Raw genomic sequence first — 16,527 nt, 5'->3', positions numbered from 1 at the left:
TCTAGATGGGGATTATTTAATTTTTACTCTGGATTTTACGTATGTCCTATTTCGGTTTGATAATTCAAGAAAAGAGACCATGTATACCACAGCACATTCACTTCCCATTCCAAAGGATACAATCAGGAGTTTCAGATTATTCATCAACTGCTACTTCATCTCAATGAAACATAATTAAGGGTGCTACCTGAAAAGACTAACGAACAATAAAATTTGAAAAAACACCTCCTATGACGACACAGGCTCAAAGCAACCTCCTGCCAAAATGTGCCAGGCATAGTGACTTCTGTTTGGTTGTTTGGTTGAATTTTGGAGGATTTATATATATATATTTTTTTTTAATTTTGGTCGATTTTATTTATATTTTTTTAAGATACTCGTATTTGATGTCATTCAATAAATGTCAATTTTTCATTCAATAAATATTCAGTGCCATTCGGTATTTATTTACCTACTTCAGGTATGATAACTGATGAATGCAGCTTTCCTTCAGCATCACAAATGCAAGCTCACTCTCCTAACAGAAGCTAAGCAGTCTTTCCTAGAAGAGCCTTACATACTCTTAAATTTCTTCTCTTCTCTATTCAATCAGTTATCTTTATCCGTGAGAATGGAGTCTTAAAACTAAATTTATTGCTTTTAGCTTTTATATTTTTTCTTCCTCAACTTGATAAGTGAATTCTAGGGGCTTTCACAGATATTTCTGGAATATGAAAAACCATATAAATCATAATGGGTATAGATAAATGATATTCATAAAGCATACTATTTCTTAACTGCTGAAAATCTGTTGTTTCACACTGACTTCTTACAATCTAACATCTGACTATATGACATTCTCATTTAAGTATGTATTTTTAAAAAGTGAATCTAAACTGGGAAAGATTACTGAAAGATTTAGAATTCTTAAAAAAAAAAAAAAAGAGGAAATGAATAAAGTGAAACAATTTATTAATCCTAAAAAAACAAATAGTTTATTTTTATATTTCAGATTTTCAGAATACAGTGAAAGTATCTGGCAGGTTTTGAGCAAGTCCTGAATATAACTTTGCACAATATAAATTTTCATATTTAAAAGCTAATTCTGCTAACAAAGTATATTAGAACAAACTTCAAGACCTGTAAAAAGCATAGCACAAACATAAGGATCTTCTGCCAATACTTTGGTAAGCTTTTGTGACAGAGTATAGCTTCTGGATATTCGGTTTGAGTTAACACCATACAGATACATTTTAGAGTTAATACCAAAAAGAGAAGTTTATTTTCCTGATTGATAGTTAATATATGCACCAATGAACTATAAAATGCCCCGATACAAGTTTCGATTAAAGGCCAGACAGAAAAAATCTCCCTCATCATCTGAATTTCAGTTTATATTGGTGATTAAGCAGCTGCTGTCCTTCTTTTCTGCCTGTAGCTATTAATGACTCACAATTTTCAGACAGTTACTGGGCCACTGAAGATATTTAAAGCATTTTTTTCCAACTTTTTTTTTTTTTTTAAATGGCAAAGCAATACGAGTACACTGATGAAAGCAGTCAGATGCCTTCAGTGATGTGTCCAGAAGTCATTGGAGGCTGAAATGCACCTATGTGGTTTTTTTTTTATTATTATTTTTTGGCCTCAGAGGAAGGAATGATAAAAAATAATTTTTGAAGAGTACCTGTAAGTGTGAAATAAACATTTTGAGAATAAATTCTCATGAAAAAAAAAATCTCATCTGCACACGATTAATTAGACACCAATCCTAAACATATTCAAGCAAATATGAAATGTTACTCCAGAGAACTCTTATCTGAGTGGGAACATTTCTACAACAGTAGAAGAAATTTAAGTTTTACTTCAAATTGCAGTTACTCTCAGTTGCTAAGATACATCCATCAGACTGTCACAAAAATTATCAGGAAAGACATCCTGAAGAATGAGCCTAAGAGAACTGTAAGCAGCTTGCAGTTTGCAAAGAGAAAAAGAAGATAAATTAGTGGAAATGTTTACTACAATTCCAATGTTCACTACTCCATGTTTAGCAAACTTCATGTTTCTCTCTCCCATTAGACAACAATTTAAGCCTTCCACCCACAATGAGCATAAACCAAGAAATTCTGGGGTAAGGGAGCTTTAAGAAAACAATCATGAATTAAACCAAAGAAGAGTTACCTCTGCATTATTGTAAAAAGCTGTACTATTTTTTTCCTGCACGTCTTCTCCACGTGCTGTGAAGAAAGTTAAAGGGTAGAAATCTTTGTGTGCTGGCTGCTTTCCACTTGCCATCAATTTGCCTTCATAGAAAAGTTCAGATGTGTAACTGTAGCAAGGCAAAACAGAATAAAATATGGAGTCTACATATGAGCTCACTGCTAAAATATGCAATTTTCACTGGTAAAATATGCAATCACAAAATACTTCATAAGAAAAACCACTGATTACTATTTAGCATCTCCAAGCAAATTCTCTGAACTGGTATACCCATACTACAGAAGGCATTAAAATATGCTTTTCCAAAGGCAGTATTTTCTCCTAATCTGAAGCTTGACAAAGTTACTAACATTCTCACTAATGTTTCACACTCAATTTCTGGTGATGAAACATGGCATAAGGGGCACTTGTTGCCAGGGACTGGTTTTCCATAGGTAGGCTGGACAATGAGCCTCCTTACATCTACTAAGACTTGCTGAACTTAGAAAATATATTTACTAAAGATTTTATGCGTACAGAGCACAATCAGGAACACACTGTCCGAACCTCAAGTGCTGAAGTTTGTGAGTCAACTTCATGGAAATGATCTCTAACAAAAAGCTGAAACAATCCCTTTCCTTTCAGATTCTCTCTCATTTATAACTTAAAATTTCTAGAAACTGAGAGGAAGTCTAGAATGTATAAGAAATAAAATGAAGAGAGATCAAGCTGTGTAATAAAATATTTTGTATTATCACTTTTGAATCCCCAAGTGCACTTAAATATTTCTGCCCTTGCTTTGAACACAGTGATAACCTAATTAGTATGACTGGATACCAACACAATATCCCTCAGTACATATTTGATTCAGGATTTAAACTTTAGCATTTTTCCCCATGATTGCACTTATTCTTTCTAGCACAGCTCATGGATGAGCTCATTACACTAGCAGCAATTAGTTTATCATAGCATAAAAATGCAAAACCACTGATTAATGTGTCTTGAAAGAAGTAACAAGCAAAAGACAATAAGAAAAAAACATACCCAAATTTTGACCTATTTTTTCTCTTCATAGTTGTATATCTGTATGTTCCTTATAGTGTACATAGCTTATTGTTCCAAGGTAATCCACCCCAGTAATTCTAACATTCTGACAGCTCAAAGACCCTACCAAATACAGTATAATGGTTAAAAAGGGAAAGTTAGCTCTTCTTTGTCTTGCAGCCAAAGCATCCCTCCCTGAATGAGGGACTCTAACACAGGTATCTAGATGAATCTCTGATGTCTGAATTTCAACCTAGTAACAAGGAATTACTCTACTAATTACCTTTGAAACAACTAAGATTTCATTACAGAAATTTGTAATGCTTCATTCAGCTGTGCACGGCACAGAGGGTAAGTTTTGTTCACTCACACCAGTCAAAGCATGATACAGTGAAAAAGTTCACACCTACTTGATGATAGCTTCATGGGAGCGATAGTTCTCACACAGCAAGATCCTGCATGGAAATTCTGCAGGGTAGTGCTCATAGAGCCGATCAAGCAATGAAACATGCAGGTTTCTTTCCCTGGCAAATTCACTGTAGACAAAAGGACTGAGCTGTAACAGACACACACATACAAAGAAAGTGTAACTAAATACGTGGACTTAGAATTTCAGGCTCCCAAGACATGTATTCTGCATCAAAACAAAAATAAAACCTTACTATAACTATACATTCATAGTTAGAAGACATATACCATGGCTAAGCATTTTGTAACTATTCCATAGAAATGCCTAATCCTACTGTAAAAGTGACAAAAGACCAGCATGCTCTTACAGGAACAATAAGGCATTCAATAACTAGGTAAAAAGAGAGAACCCTTATATCTAAGGTCTTTTCTCTGTGGCTTGCAAAGATGAATAACTCAAAGCAGAGAGCTGTATGACCAAAAAAAAACTATCATCCACAGAACAGTCCATAAACTAAGGTGGCCCAGTTACTAATACACAGAACTACTACTGGGCTTGTTTTACAACAAAAACACCATCTATTATAGCAAGAAAATCCAAAACAAGGGTGATGAAAAAACTTTTAATCAAAATTCAAAAGCTTGGGAATTAAGCCAATCCATTGTTTTTCTGAATGCATATTATTCAGAATCTGTTTGAGCTTTACTTTTGAGCTTGAGTTTGAGCTTTACTTTTTTTTTTTTTTTTAATTCTCAGATGTCAGCTTTAGAAATTTAAACGCCTCGCAGAATAACTTCCATGAGAACTTGTGCTATAAAACTGCTCTTTACACTCATAGCCTGAGACATGCAAGCCAGAGTTAACTCTAGTCATCTAGCTGGGACTTGTGAGCTCTAGCCTGAAGTAGTAAGGATTCCAACCTCTTAACAAGTACTTTTGAGATCTGTATTTAAAAAGTGCTATGTGAGAGTCCTTGGAATTACTATTGTCATTACTTTAAATGATCCAGCAGCAGGATGTGCAAACTCAACGTAATGGCAGCAGAAGAATCGAAATAGGAAACGAAAAGACAGACATCACAGGCAGGACCTGAAGAATCACATGTATGATAGAGGTGATACTGGTAGGTGGGAAATCTACTCTAAGTTAATTACTCATAGCAATGCAAACATCCACTTCATTGCCATTGAGAACTGTCAAGAGAATTAAAGGCAAATATATAAAAACAAATAGACCTGGCCTAAATCAAAAAATCAACAAAACAAGTAAGGATGACTTTCTAGGCATTCTTTCCCAGGCCTGCACACTGCAAAATGGCACGCATAACAAGTATTTTAAACTCCTGTAAACTTTTTAAACCAAACAATTCCTAAGCACATCACAATAAATAAAAGGCACTGGTCAGCTTCAGCCTGCCTCTTTTGCCTCTTTTTACTAGTTCAAATCCTTAACAGATTATGATGTTTCCAATACATTAAAAAAAAAAAAAAAAAAGCTGTCTAAACCACAATACACTGCCCATATTTTTCAGTTCTTTCAAAAATCAACATGGACTCCCAGTCGTAAAGAAATTACTACACTGACTGTATAAGTATCACCATATCTTATGTAAATAACAACCCTTGAATTTTTCTTGACATTCCTGTCTCTTATATGGCTGGTAAATTTTATGCACCTCCCTCTTACAATTAAGTTTTACTTGCATATAGTTCAGTGGTTGACTGGGTCCAAGTCTGTTGTATCGCAGATTTCCTATATAACCTTGCGCAATTCATTCACTGTCTTTGTGCCTTAATTCTCATCTTGTAAAATGGAAACAACAATATATTCTCACTTTACAGAAATACTGTAAGTCTACTTCAGAGATATTCACATACCATGGACATTTGGAGCACATAAATGTGCTCCATAAATATATATCTATATATATTATATACGCACACACACACTATATATATATATATACACACACACACTTTATATTTAAAAAAAAAATCTGTAACTCTTACCTGCATATGGTCTCCAGCCAAGACGATTCTTGTGTTCTTATTAGCTAATGCTAGAGGCATAATAGTTTCACACTCCATAGCCTGTGCAGCTTCATCTAACAGAATGTGTGTAAAAAAACCTGTAAAACAGATATCAGCAAATAAATGAAACTTGAGATATGATAAAATAAACAGTGATAATAATACAAGAAATTGGACTAAGAGTTCTACATTCTGATGGCAACCAAAACCAGCAAAAAAAAAAAATCAGTATGGCTTACACAAATGAATTTCTAGCAATTACTAAAAACTACACAATTTTCAAACCCTTCAGATGGCCAATGATGGTCAACAATCAACTGTCAGTGACATTAACAGTAGTCCACAGATCTCCCTCCTTCTTCCAATATACTTAAAATTAACACAAGTGTTTTATCTGAGCTCTCTTTATGCACAGAGGAAATATCTCTCAACAGACCTCCCTCAGAAGGTTTCTCAAATCTGAAAACCTTTTCATTAGCATTACTCTTGAAGAGGTTTGGACAATGACCACAAACAGGACTTTCCTCATGTACATTAGTCCTATTAAATTACTTTATATATCCTAAAATTCTAATTGAAATTGCACACATATCTAAACATTTTGCTGAGTATGGGCTTTACAGAATGTAGAGGGTGGGGGGAAAAAGGAACAGAAGTTGAAGAAAAATTTAAAATTCAATCTTATGATAATGTTGGACCAAAAGGTGGGGAGCTGAATCTATGCGCTGGTTAACAAGCACATGAAAAAATCTGGGCCACAGGAAGCTTAGATTTTATGAAAGGTAAATTCTGGATAGATATAGAAGATCAATATTTTTGTATACTGTTATATACTAAGGTTTAAAACATTGCTTTAGAAGATTCAGTGTACCACCCCAGTAAGATTGCATACATAAAAATGAAGCAATTTTTCAGAAAACATGAGTTTCATACAGCTGCACACACATTACCATGACATGACTGTTTACAGCTTATTGTCAGGCAAAGCAGTTACTCCCATTTAAAGACCTGAAAATATGTACCCTAAATTCTATATTAGCTTTCTCTGTCGCAATAAATGACTAAATGTGACCATAAAAAGCTAACTTTAATAGCTTTTGTAAAGAAATTCCACATTCTCCAAAAACCAGATGGATTTCATTTGGAGATAAAGTAAACAATAAATCTGAAGCAGCCTCTGTCCCAGTAAATCAGCCTACGATATTTCAGTTTAGAAAACAACTGGCATGTATCATGTTAACATAGCATGAGTTTGTATGTGTGGGAATTGTTTGCAAAGCTAAACAATTCATAAAACAAGAAAAAAGCTCTGCGTGTGTATTTATGCTTACATGCTCCACTGAGTAAAGAACTTAATGAGCACACTATTCAAAGTCAGAATCTCAAATAGAATTTTCCCTCTTGGATCTCAGAAACACCACATCATACATAACACTGCTTCTTTAGTAATAAGAAAAAGAAGCATTTGAAAGCCAGCAGTTTTATAGCTTTGTAATAGACATTTATTCATTAAAAAAGAAAGAGAGAAAAAAACATTTTGAGATGGCAATTTTTTTACTTTATTTTTGAACAGTTTAAAAATTTGGGTAAAGAACAGAAAGAATAGTTGTTACTAACACTGGAAGAACTGATGCTTCCCAAAGCACCTTATGGATATTTCTTATTTAGAAATTATCATACCTGGTTCAAGATCCAGTTGACACAGATACTGTGATGTATTTAGCGTAACAACTACTACTCGTTGCTTAAGAATATCTTCTTTCTGTGGCATCTGAAAGGTGGAATGTGTGCTTGAAATCAAACAGTACTGATGCACAACTGGGTGGACAGTCTTTACCCAGCGATTTCTGAAATATACCCTAGAAAATAAAAAGGGGGCTTATTTTCTGTACAGTTGGAACACAGAGACAGCCTAATTATTTCAAATGCCAGTATTCTGTTTTCTGGTAAATAAGAGTCTTTGGGAAGCAAAACATCACTACTATGCCGAATTACATGCTAAAATATCTTTGATTCTCTTCCCTTATTTGCTGCAGTGCAATACTACATATATGAATAGCTACCGGGGATTAATTCACATATAGAAATCTCTAAATTCTTCATATATTTGAGAACTGTGACCCTCATATTAGTATCATTTTTATCTGCCAGTAAACTCATTTAAAAAAATAATTTCCTTAACTAAAATATAATAGCCAACAGTCTTGAAAGTGACAGAGATGCAGTGGTCTGCACCTTTCATCTGTAGGACCATTACCATTAAGGCATATTAATGCCTTTTTTTTTTTTGAAAAGGCATTAATAAAATCACCCACTCCCTTTCACACATACCAAAGTTCTAAGAAACAAACAGGATATAAATTTATTGTTTTATCACAAAGGGCCTTAATTCTGATATACTGTATAAAAGAATGAGAAAACAGTGCCAAGAAGAAAAATTTTCTTGGTCTAAAATATCGGGACATTGTCAGCAGAGCACTGGACATCAAACATCTTTCCATGACATTTAAAATCATTTTAATCACCATATCATGAGATCAACGATGAATTATTCTTAAATGATGAAATGTTACAGCCAGTCTAGCTAAACAGAAGAACAGGGAAGACACAAAGGCTACGCCCCAGAAGATACAGCACAAGCAACTAACTCCACAGGGGTCACCAGCTGAGGATCTGGATAAAGATGTCAAAGGCCTTCTCTACGTGGTGTTCCTCAAATATATAATCTGTATCAAGTAAGAACTGCAAATCTCAAGTGGAATCTTTAAATTACAGGAAAACATAGTACATTCTTATTTAGAATTAAAGTTATTTTAACTTATTTCCAAAGCAAATTAAGATGAAACAGTTTCAAATAATTTAAGTTCTGAATATGGGATTCATTGCTGTTTATCTATTCATTATTCATTTCCTTCCAATTAGATTTCTCCTGCACCCATATTACAAATCCCAAATCATTGCAAAGTATTGGGAAAAGTTAAATTATGCACCTAAGTGCAAAACATGATTGCAATGGCTGGACTTTGGATACCATACATCTACTCACATTTGAAAACTACAGCTCAGTTCCATGTAACACAAGTGAAACAATTATTAGCGTTAGAATGAATTTGTTTTGTGAAAATACAGGTAACTGTCCATTTTGGACAATGCGCACAAAATGAAATGTAAAGAGGTGCAAATGCACTGCAGTAATCTGAATGGCAACACAACCAACCAAAACTGACACTTGGTGATCAAATGGCATCAGTTAAGCCTGGGTTCAGTGCAGGAGCAATTGATGCACTCCTGAGTCATTCCAGGACCGAGAATCTTCTAATGGGATCAGCTTATTTATTTCTTATCAGCCAGACTGATAAGCTTTACTTGATAAACTTATTACATCAATGTAAAAACATATGGTCAGAGCCTAATTGCTAGAACAAGGTAGGTAGCAGGAGCAAAATAACGCTGTTCTATTTATCCCAGCCATACAGTCAGCTTTTATATGATTCACTTTCTCAATCTTAACTGAGAGTTATACTTACCTACCATCTCACAGGAGTACTGTGAGGATTAATGAGTTTATTGTGAGTTTATGTTTGTAAAGCACTTTGAGATTCTTGGATGAAAGGTGCTATTGAAATGCAAAATATTATGGTTATTAGACATTATTATACCATGCACTGTCTTTCATTACACAAATTCAACTACGTGTGACTCACAGATTGGGTGACAGCATTTCAAACTGCATTGTTGCTTACCCATTAATTTATTTTATTTTGATGTGAGATCAAAAAGGTATCCCAGAGCTATTATGCACCACTGGCATAAAAGCACCTGACAGATGTGACTACTGGGAGGATGTCGTGATATAAGTAAGCCACGCTGAACATGGGACTTCTCAGGTGCACTTTGTGCTAATAACACCTACTGTAATTTCATGATTAGTTTTTTTCTTATAACAAGAGAAACCCACTACATTTTTTTTAAACCAGTTCAACGCAATGAGAAAGATTTCACCCTGCAACATACCCTTACTTTTTAATCAAGCAAGTGTCCAACTTTCTAATTTTTTAATACTTGTAAAAGCAAAGTGCCTGAATGCCAGCAGAGTCAGGCAGGTACTAATCAAACTATCCCTGGAGCACCTGCAACACATCTATTAGCATGCAGCTATAGTTACAACAACTACAGTTACAAAAACAAAGCCAAGCCGTAACTCACACGTGACTGTATTTTCTCACATCTTGTGCCTCACCTCAAGATTTTAATTGTGGAGAAGTAAAAACCCTGAAGGCTAGGTTTATCCAAGCCACAGGCAGTGAAATCACTGGCAAATACGTAGAGGACCACATTGAATGAGAAAAGTCGTAAGATCAGGGACTTAATCTCCTGCAAACAAAAGCGCTGAATATATCCACTGTACTTACTAATGCTGGATTAACATGCTCAGAATCCGCATTTCTTCTGGAAATTCATACCCCCTTTATTTCTAAATCTGTATATTTACAACAAAAATTTTCAATTTCTAGCCAATGATCAAAAATAAATATACAAAAAAAAGATCAAATATGTGTCTCCACCAACTCTTCATCAATTATGCCAAAACAGAAGTTGGCCCCAACTATTTTTATTAAACGTTAGCCAACCTAAGTTTTTCCCACTCTTCCGCATTTTGCTTCTACTAATAAATTTCCATCAAAATAACTATTTGTATGACAGACTATTTGCAAAAGCAGCAAATTTGTATCAGCAATTAAGACTCAATAATTTCCTTGTTCACATTTCAGGCAGACTGCTCCTGAATCCCTTGAAATATACTTCTAAAAGTTAAGAAAAGGCAGTCTAGAGTCAGAACCTCAGATGGAGATGGAACAGAGTCTCATCTGCACTACTGTCCTACAGAAGTGACTCCTACTTCTCTCCTTGGAGAAGAGGGTGAATGGGGACTACATTTATGTTCTACCAAACGTCTTTTTTCCTGTTCTGAACTGGAAAATACAATCTCTTCCTAGTTCTTGATAAAAAGACCAGGATTCTCCCTTCAGGCTGTGCTCTAAAGAACTCTTCTTGGACAAGCTCCAATCCCAGCTCCTCAGACTTTGTACGATTCTTTCTCACCTGAAAACCCTCAAGCAAAAGAAAAACAGAGGCTTAGAGGAAAGAGATCTAGCTGTCTCATTTCATGCCTCTATTGAAAGTTAAGAAAAAGAAAAAAAAAATCAAGTAGTCCCAAGAACCCTCAAGAAAATTTAAAAGCATCTGATTTCCTCTTTCATTTCTTTTGATTCCCCTCCATAGAGAGGCTCATTGTGATGTACAAGTATATTCCTTGGGGTGCAGAACACAAGTGAAGAACCTGCCTTACAACCTGAAAAAATAACTTTTTTTTTAATTATTATTATTAAAAAAAAAAAAAAAAATCAATCCTCCTTTGAGGATAGGATAAAATCTAGAGTTTCAAGAAAAAAAGTAATTGCTTAAAGAGGCATTTATTTTACAAATACAGCATTTGGTAAGATAAATTAATTCTATTTTCAGTATTAAACTTTACTATGGACAATTTGTGGGAAAGGTGGTGATCCCTTAACATCTTCTGAAACTAGCTGCCGCATACTAAAGCTTCTTGGTTCCATGCTACATGCAATACTGACACAAGTACATTATGACCAAGTTATTTAAAAAAAAACAGCTAGTGAACTGGAGAGGTTTCAGTAAAGATATCTTAAATAGAACCGACTTCTGTTCTGACATTGCCAAGCTGATAATCAGCAATAATATGTTCAAGAACAGAGATTAAAAATAGATAAAAGCACTATCAACCTCCTTCCTTTTAACAGTATATGGTATACAACTAAGTTTGAAATATTTAAGTAAAATAATAGTAATAAACAGTTACAGTTTATATAATAAATAGAAGTAAACAGTAGATACCTCAACCACTGTGTGCCCAGAACCACAAAGAGAAACTGCTGCTCTCTGCTTCCTAGATCTTCACTGGAGTTTTTAGGAGTAATGAGAAGTATCTAACTACGGTGCCTACCTTAGGAGCCTACCTCCTGAAGACTAACAGTTGATGGAGAGAGACAAGCACATCCACGGAGTAAAAGGGTGTACGAATTAGAAGCCAATTACTACCTCTGCTGCTCTGACTCACCCTCTAAGGTGCCTGCTTCAGCACACTTAAAATCAAGAGTCGTAGCACCGAACAGAAGCACTTAATTGCAGGCTCTTTCCTCCTAACTGTAGGTTCGTGCTTTTTTTTTTCTTCCCCTTTCCCTTTCAGAAAGGCTTCTGCGTTAATCTACGTAAGTATAAAAAAATGTTTCACTGTCAAGTGTCTAAAGTAAAAGACAGGTTTTGGAGAGTGTCCCTTAAACAGCTGCATTATCTAATCATAGCCAGTGTTATTTTTTTTTCCAAGGTACAAATTTGTTTATGGGTATTAGGACTAAAGAATTTGGTCTCTGAGCTTCATTGGCACTTTATTTGGGTGTAGAGCCTACACTCAACATAAATTCTCACTATTCATTTGCCTTTATGTTTTCTGTACAGCAGATATAATTATTTTGTTAGGAAAACAAAGTACAAATTTACAACATGATATTTAAACAAAACCCCCAAACTCCAAGCTTCTAATGTTTATGTCACATCATTGACAGGGTGATTATTTAGTGTGCATTTGACCCACAGAAATTTACAGTAATATTTATGTAGTTCTCAGCACCCATTCAATATTAAATATTTAATTTTCCTTCTTTCCTTCTTTAAAAACAACGTAAATATGGTGCTCCCCGCTAACCTGTGGCAACATTTTTAGCGAAGATACTATTTAGCCAGCTCATCCCTTGCAGAGTAAATAAAAAACCTAAAGCAAACTGCTTAGCCCTTTGGAAACACAAACACTGCAAGTAGCACATCCTGCTTTGATACTTCACTTCTCCTGCTCCATTTTATGTTTCCCTTATAAAACAGCACAAGGCTTAGGGCACCCTGTTTAAACTAACAGTAATGATTTTAATTCGAAAATATATCTTGACAACAGTCAATAGGAAAGGTCCACAAGTGATTTTCTGCAAGGAAAATAACATAATTCTAGCTTTCAATTCAAACAGACTGACCCTGATCCTGCCAGATCAGGTTGACACGCAGTCAGCTTTCAAACAACATACGCTTCCCAAGTATCCATAATATTTTAAAAATAATTTACAAACATACACCCCAGTGGATATATAAATATATATACAGCTCCAGAGATACCTCCATTTACAAAAACTAGAACTTCCCATAAAGGTATCATGACTACGTCAACAACGTCACACAATCTACCGCAGCACTTTCAGAAGGATTCATAACAAACACTATGACAGCTATATTTAAAACTTACAGTGGCTTTTGCATTATGCACTGAAATACTCCTGGCAAATGTGTGCTCATATGTATATATTTAACCTTATTGGGAAAAAAATTGCTTTTCTTTTACATGTTTTTCATAAGCACATCTGAGACCAGACTATATAGCTGAATATAGCACATGAAAGAAGGTAGCAAAAGCTTGGCAACCACAATAAATCTGTATTTAACTTTAACATCTTGTTCTGTTAATTCACAGTTCAATATTCCTGAAAGTGTAAATTACGCACATTTTTTCCCACTACAAAATTAAGACACCAAAATGCTTTTCATCACAAAGTGCTTTACAAAGCGCCTTAAGGCAATCTGGGTTAAAACACACCAAATTAAAGGTAACTTTTCAGAAGTTAGCTGCCTTCTTTTTGGCCAGATCCTCAGTGTCTGTCACATGGCGACTAAAGCCAGAAAACCTAAGAGAATTTACACCTGTCATAAATCTAGCCCTTTCACATAACTTCAGTGGCTTTACTGACATTATAGAAAATTTAAGTCCAGAATGGCTTTTAGTTGCTAGCAAGTAAACAGTCATTTTCTTAGTAAAATAATAGTCATGCACTGACATTGAGAAAATGATGCTCATAATTTTAAAAAATATATACCAAGTTAGCAGTCTTATATACTGTGTTATCTGTGCAAATATTCCCAAGAGTGGGTTTCTGCCCATAAATAAATACTCCCTAAATATTTCTATGCATGTTTTACCCTTTCTGTACTTTAAGTTTCCAACCCTTCTTCATTTCCTTTCTTAACTAAGCCCCCAAAAAATAACCATGGCAAATACATTTAATCATACAAGCAATTACTTCAAACTCACTGATCAGAAGAGGCCAAACTACTTTCACATGATTCTCTAAATACGTAGCTCCTACGTCAACAGATTTTTTTTCTTCAAAAAGCCAGGTGGGTAGCCCAAGCTTCCAAATAGTAAGCATGAGTAAAAGTCTTCTAGAATTTAAAATACATTTAAACTTCCTTTTATTTTTATCATAATAGCTTTTAGAGGAGCATATCAAAAGTTTGCTCGTTAGGAAAGACACATTTATCAATAGAATAATAAAAGCTTAAAAAAGGATGTCTTTATTTATATTTAACAAATGGCCCAAAATGATGTTGATAATGTTTCACATTCCTTTTAGTCTATGTTTTTAAAAGCACTGCTGGTAATGCCAATATGCTTTTATGTTTTAGAAGTTCTTTAACCTTTTTTTATAGACACCTTTTCTTAAGAATAGTATTTTATAGATACATAATAAGCCTTAAAAAAATACCTGAGAGGTCTTGCCTGGGGATTGCCTGCTTCTACATATGGATGTAAATAATCCTTTATGTAGAGATCAGCAGCACTATTAGAATGGGTGCAAATGAGAATCCTGCTGGAATAAATGGTGCAAATAAAAAAGCAATGAAGAAACAGAAAACAATTCAAAGCAGTAGAATACAAAAAAAAGGAAACTGGCCATCTTCCTGCACATTTCTCTTAATGAAACTAGTCACTAACCTACTCTAGTTCGCATGATTCAGCCCTTTAACTCAAATCCTTTAGTTAGGAAAAGATTTAAAGTTCAAACAGTTTTTCAATAATTATTTCACAATTATTAATCTAGACTTGATTTAAAATAAGAAACAGCTTTTATTGTCTAGCATACTGTACAACTTTCCATGTCAAGTGAATCACAGTCATTCTAGATATCATCACTTTTAACAAGTTTTGTTCTGAATGGAAAATACGAGCTAAGACTACAAAGTTACATTATCATTCAAAACAATGACGGATGGCTAGGGTTTTGTTTTTAAGCTGGGTGGAAATTCTATACTTCTACCTTTCACTTGAATTTAAGTAAAAAATGGAATTTTCTTTGCTAATCAAGATTTGTTCTATGTTTAGTGCCCCATCTCACCTAGTATCCTGTTGCTGGAGTATGTGCTTGACTGCCTGAGCCAGAGTGAACGTTTTTCCTGTCCCATAGGGACCGATGATAAGAACAGGAGGCAGTTGTATTGAAAGTGGAGTAGTGATAGCCAGAACAGCCTCTTTCTGCTTAGCATTTAGTCGAGGGTCCAACTGCTCATCCCATTGTCTGTTCAAAAAGGAGACAAGAGCTTAAAATCAGAAGCTATGAATACAGTCAATGAGAAATGAAATGAGTTAAGATCTCAAGGGCTTTCAAGGAAGAGTCTATATGCTAATGTATTGATTCTGTCATTCTGAGTCATATTAGAACAAATCTAGCAAAATAATCAAATGCTTGAATCACAAAACCTTGATACTACTTGCAATAAATCATTTTTTCAAAAGAAATCCAACTATGTCTCAATTTACACTATCTCACCTAACAATAATTACCCTGCATAGTGCACATTTTAGAAGAAAGTCCATGCTGCATGATCACTTGATAACAAAGGCAAGTTTTTCCTACTATTACTACAGAAAATGTAACATTAGTTACATTTATTCGCATCAGTATTTACACAGTCAACTTTAAAAGTCAACATTTATACAACCTCAGAGCTTGGTAAATATCAGCTAGGATGGAATTCAAAAACAAACAAAAATAGTGGCCACCAATTTATTACAAACTTTTTTTTTTAATCATTAAAACATACCTCTAATGGGAAAGCAGTCTAAAAAAAACGGATTTTTGCTGCAACCAGCTAGTGATACCAGCATTAACAGAAAGATGATTTCAGAGAATTCCAATGAGTGTAAGAGGTTAAAGATTTGTAGACACAGTTTTTAATATTCCCAGTGACAGATTTAAAAGTAGACATGCATAGTAAAAAACACCTGTCACTGCTGCACATATGGCCATACTTCAGTAATGTGATCTGCTTTGGTACAAGCACTATGATTCTTGCAGATCAGGAAAGCTTCTATTACCAACAGGGAGTAAAATAAAGAGAACACTTAGGACTTCAGTCAACTCTAAGACAGCTATGAACAACAAGCTTGCAGGACGGTCTAAGAAAAACTGAAAAGTAATAGAGTTGTAAAACAAAAATATAAGAAAAACATAGGGAAAGACAGTTCTGAGTCAGTCAGAACTACTGAATCCCAAGGTAGGGCAAACCAAGCCACCACATGGAGAAAAACAACATTAATTACACTGACTTAAACACAACTACAACTATTACATATGTAATTTACGTATATAAAAATATAAAGCCATTATACAAATAAATTATATCAATTACAACTACCACGGAAGTTTCTCTAAATACAAATTTCCTGGCATAAAACAGAAAAAGTTCTAGCTTACTTGACTTACCTCCTTTTTATTGAAATCACTGCTTACTTTTAGATTATTCCTAAATACTATTTCCCTGCAAGATTCACCCAAAACTTAATTAAGTCAGTGAACAGATTGTCATTGTCCTCCATTAGCTCTGTAGTATAGCTCCATGCAAAACCCTTCGTTGCCTTTACTGTCAAAGCTTTGATACGTGCAGCAATCATCCTCACCAGGAACACTGTAC

General features: G+C 34.6%; 1 protein-coding gene across 6 annotated transcripts in view; it reads right to left on the bottom strand.

The window, feature by feature from the left end:
- The window catches only part of HELZ (helicase with zinc finger), an 83,448-nt gene that overhangs the window by 23,606 nt on the left and 43,315 nt on the right, over positions 1-16,527 (bottom strand). For 5 of the 6 annotated variants that reach the window (XM_068655485.1, XM_068655480.1, XM_068655486.1 and 2 more), the window contains 6 exons: positions 14,952-15,131; positions 14,322-14,426; positions 7,339-7,517; positions 5,638-5,756; positions 3,630-3,775; positions 2,158-2,305 (listed from right to left, as the gene is read on the bottom strand). In XM_068655485.1, coding sequence (XP_068511586.1) covers positions 2,158-2,305; positions 3,630-3,775; positions 5,638-5,756; positions 7,339-7,517; positions 14,322-14,426; positions 14,952-15,131 — 877 coding nt within the window. The remainder of the gene's footprint in view (positions 1-2,157; positions 2,306-3,629; positions 3,776-5,637; positions 5,757-7,338; positions 7,518-14,321; positions 14,427-14,951; positions 15,132-16,527) is intronic. The other variant, XM_068655482.1, reaches the window with a different exon arrangement.

The sequence above is a fragment of the Anas acuta genome, chromosome 18 (genome assembly GCF_963932015.1).
Source record: "Anas acuta chromosome 18, bAnaAcu1.1, whole genome shotgun sequence".
NCBI classification, from domain to species: Eukaryota; Metazoa; Chordata; class Aves; order Anseriformes; family Anatidae; genus Anas; species Anas acuta.
Note: the sequence above shows the minus strand (reverse complement) of the source record. Positions and strands in the feature narration are given on the sequence as shown.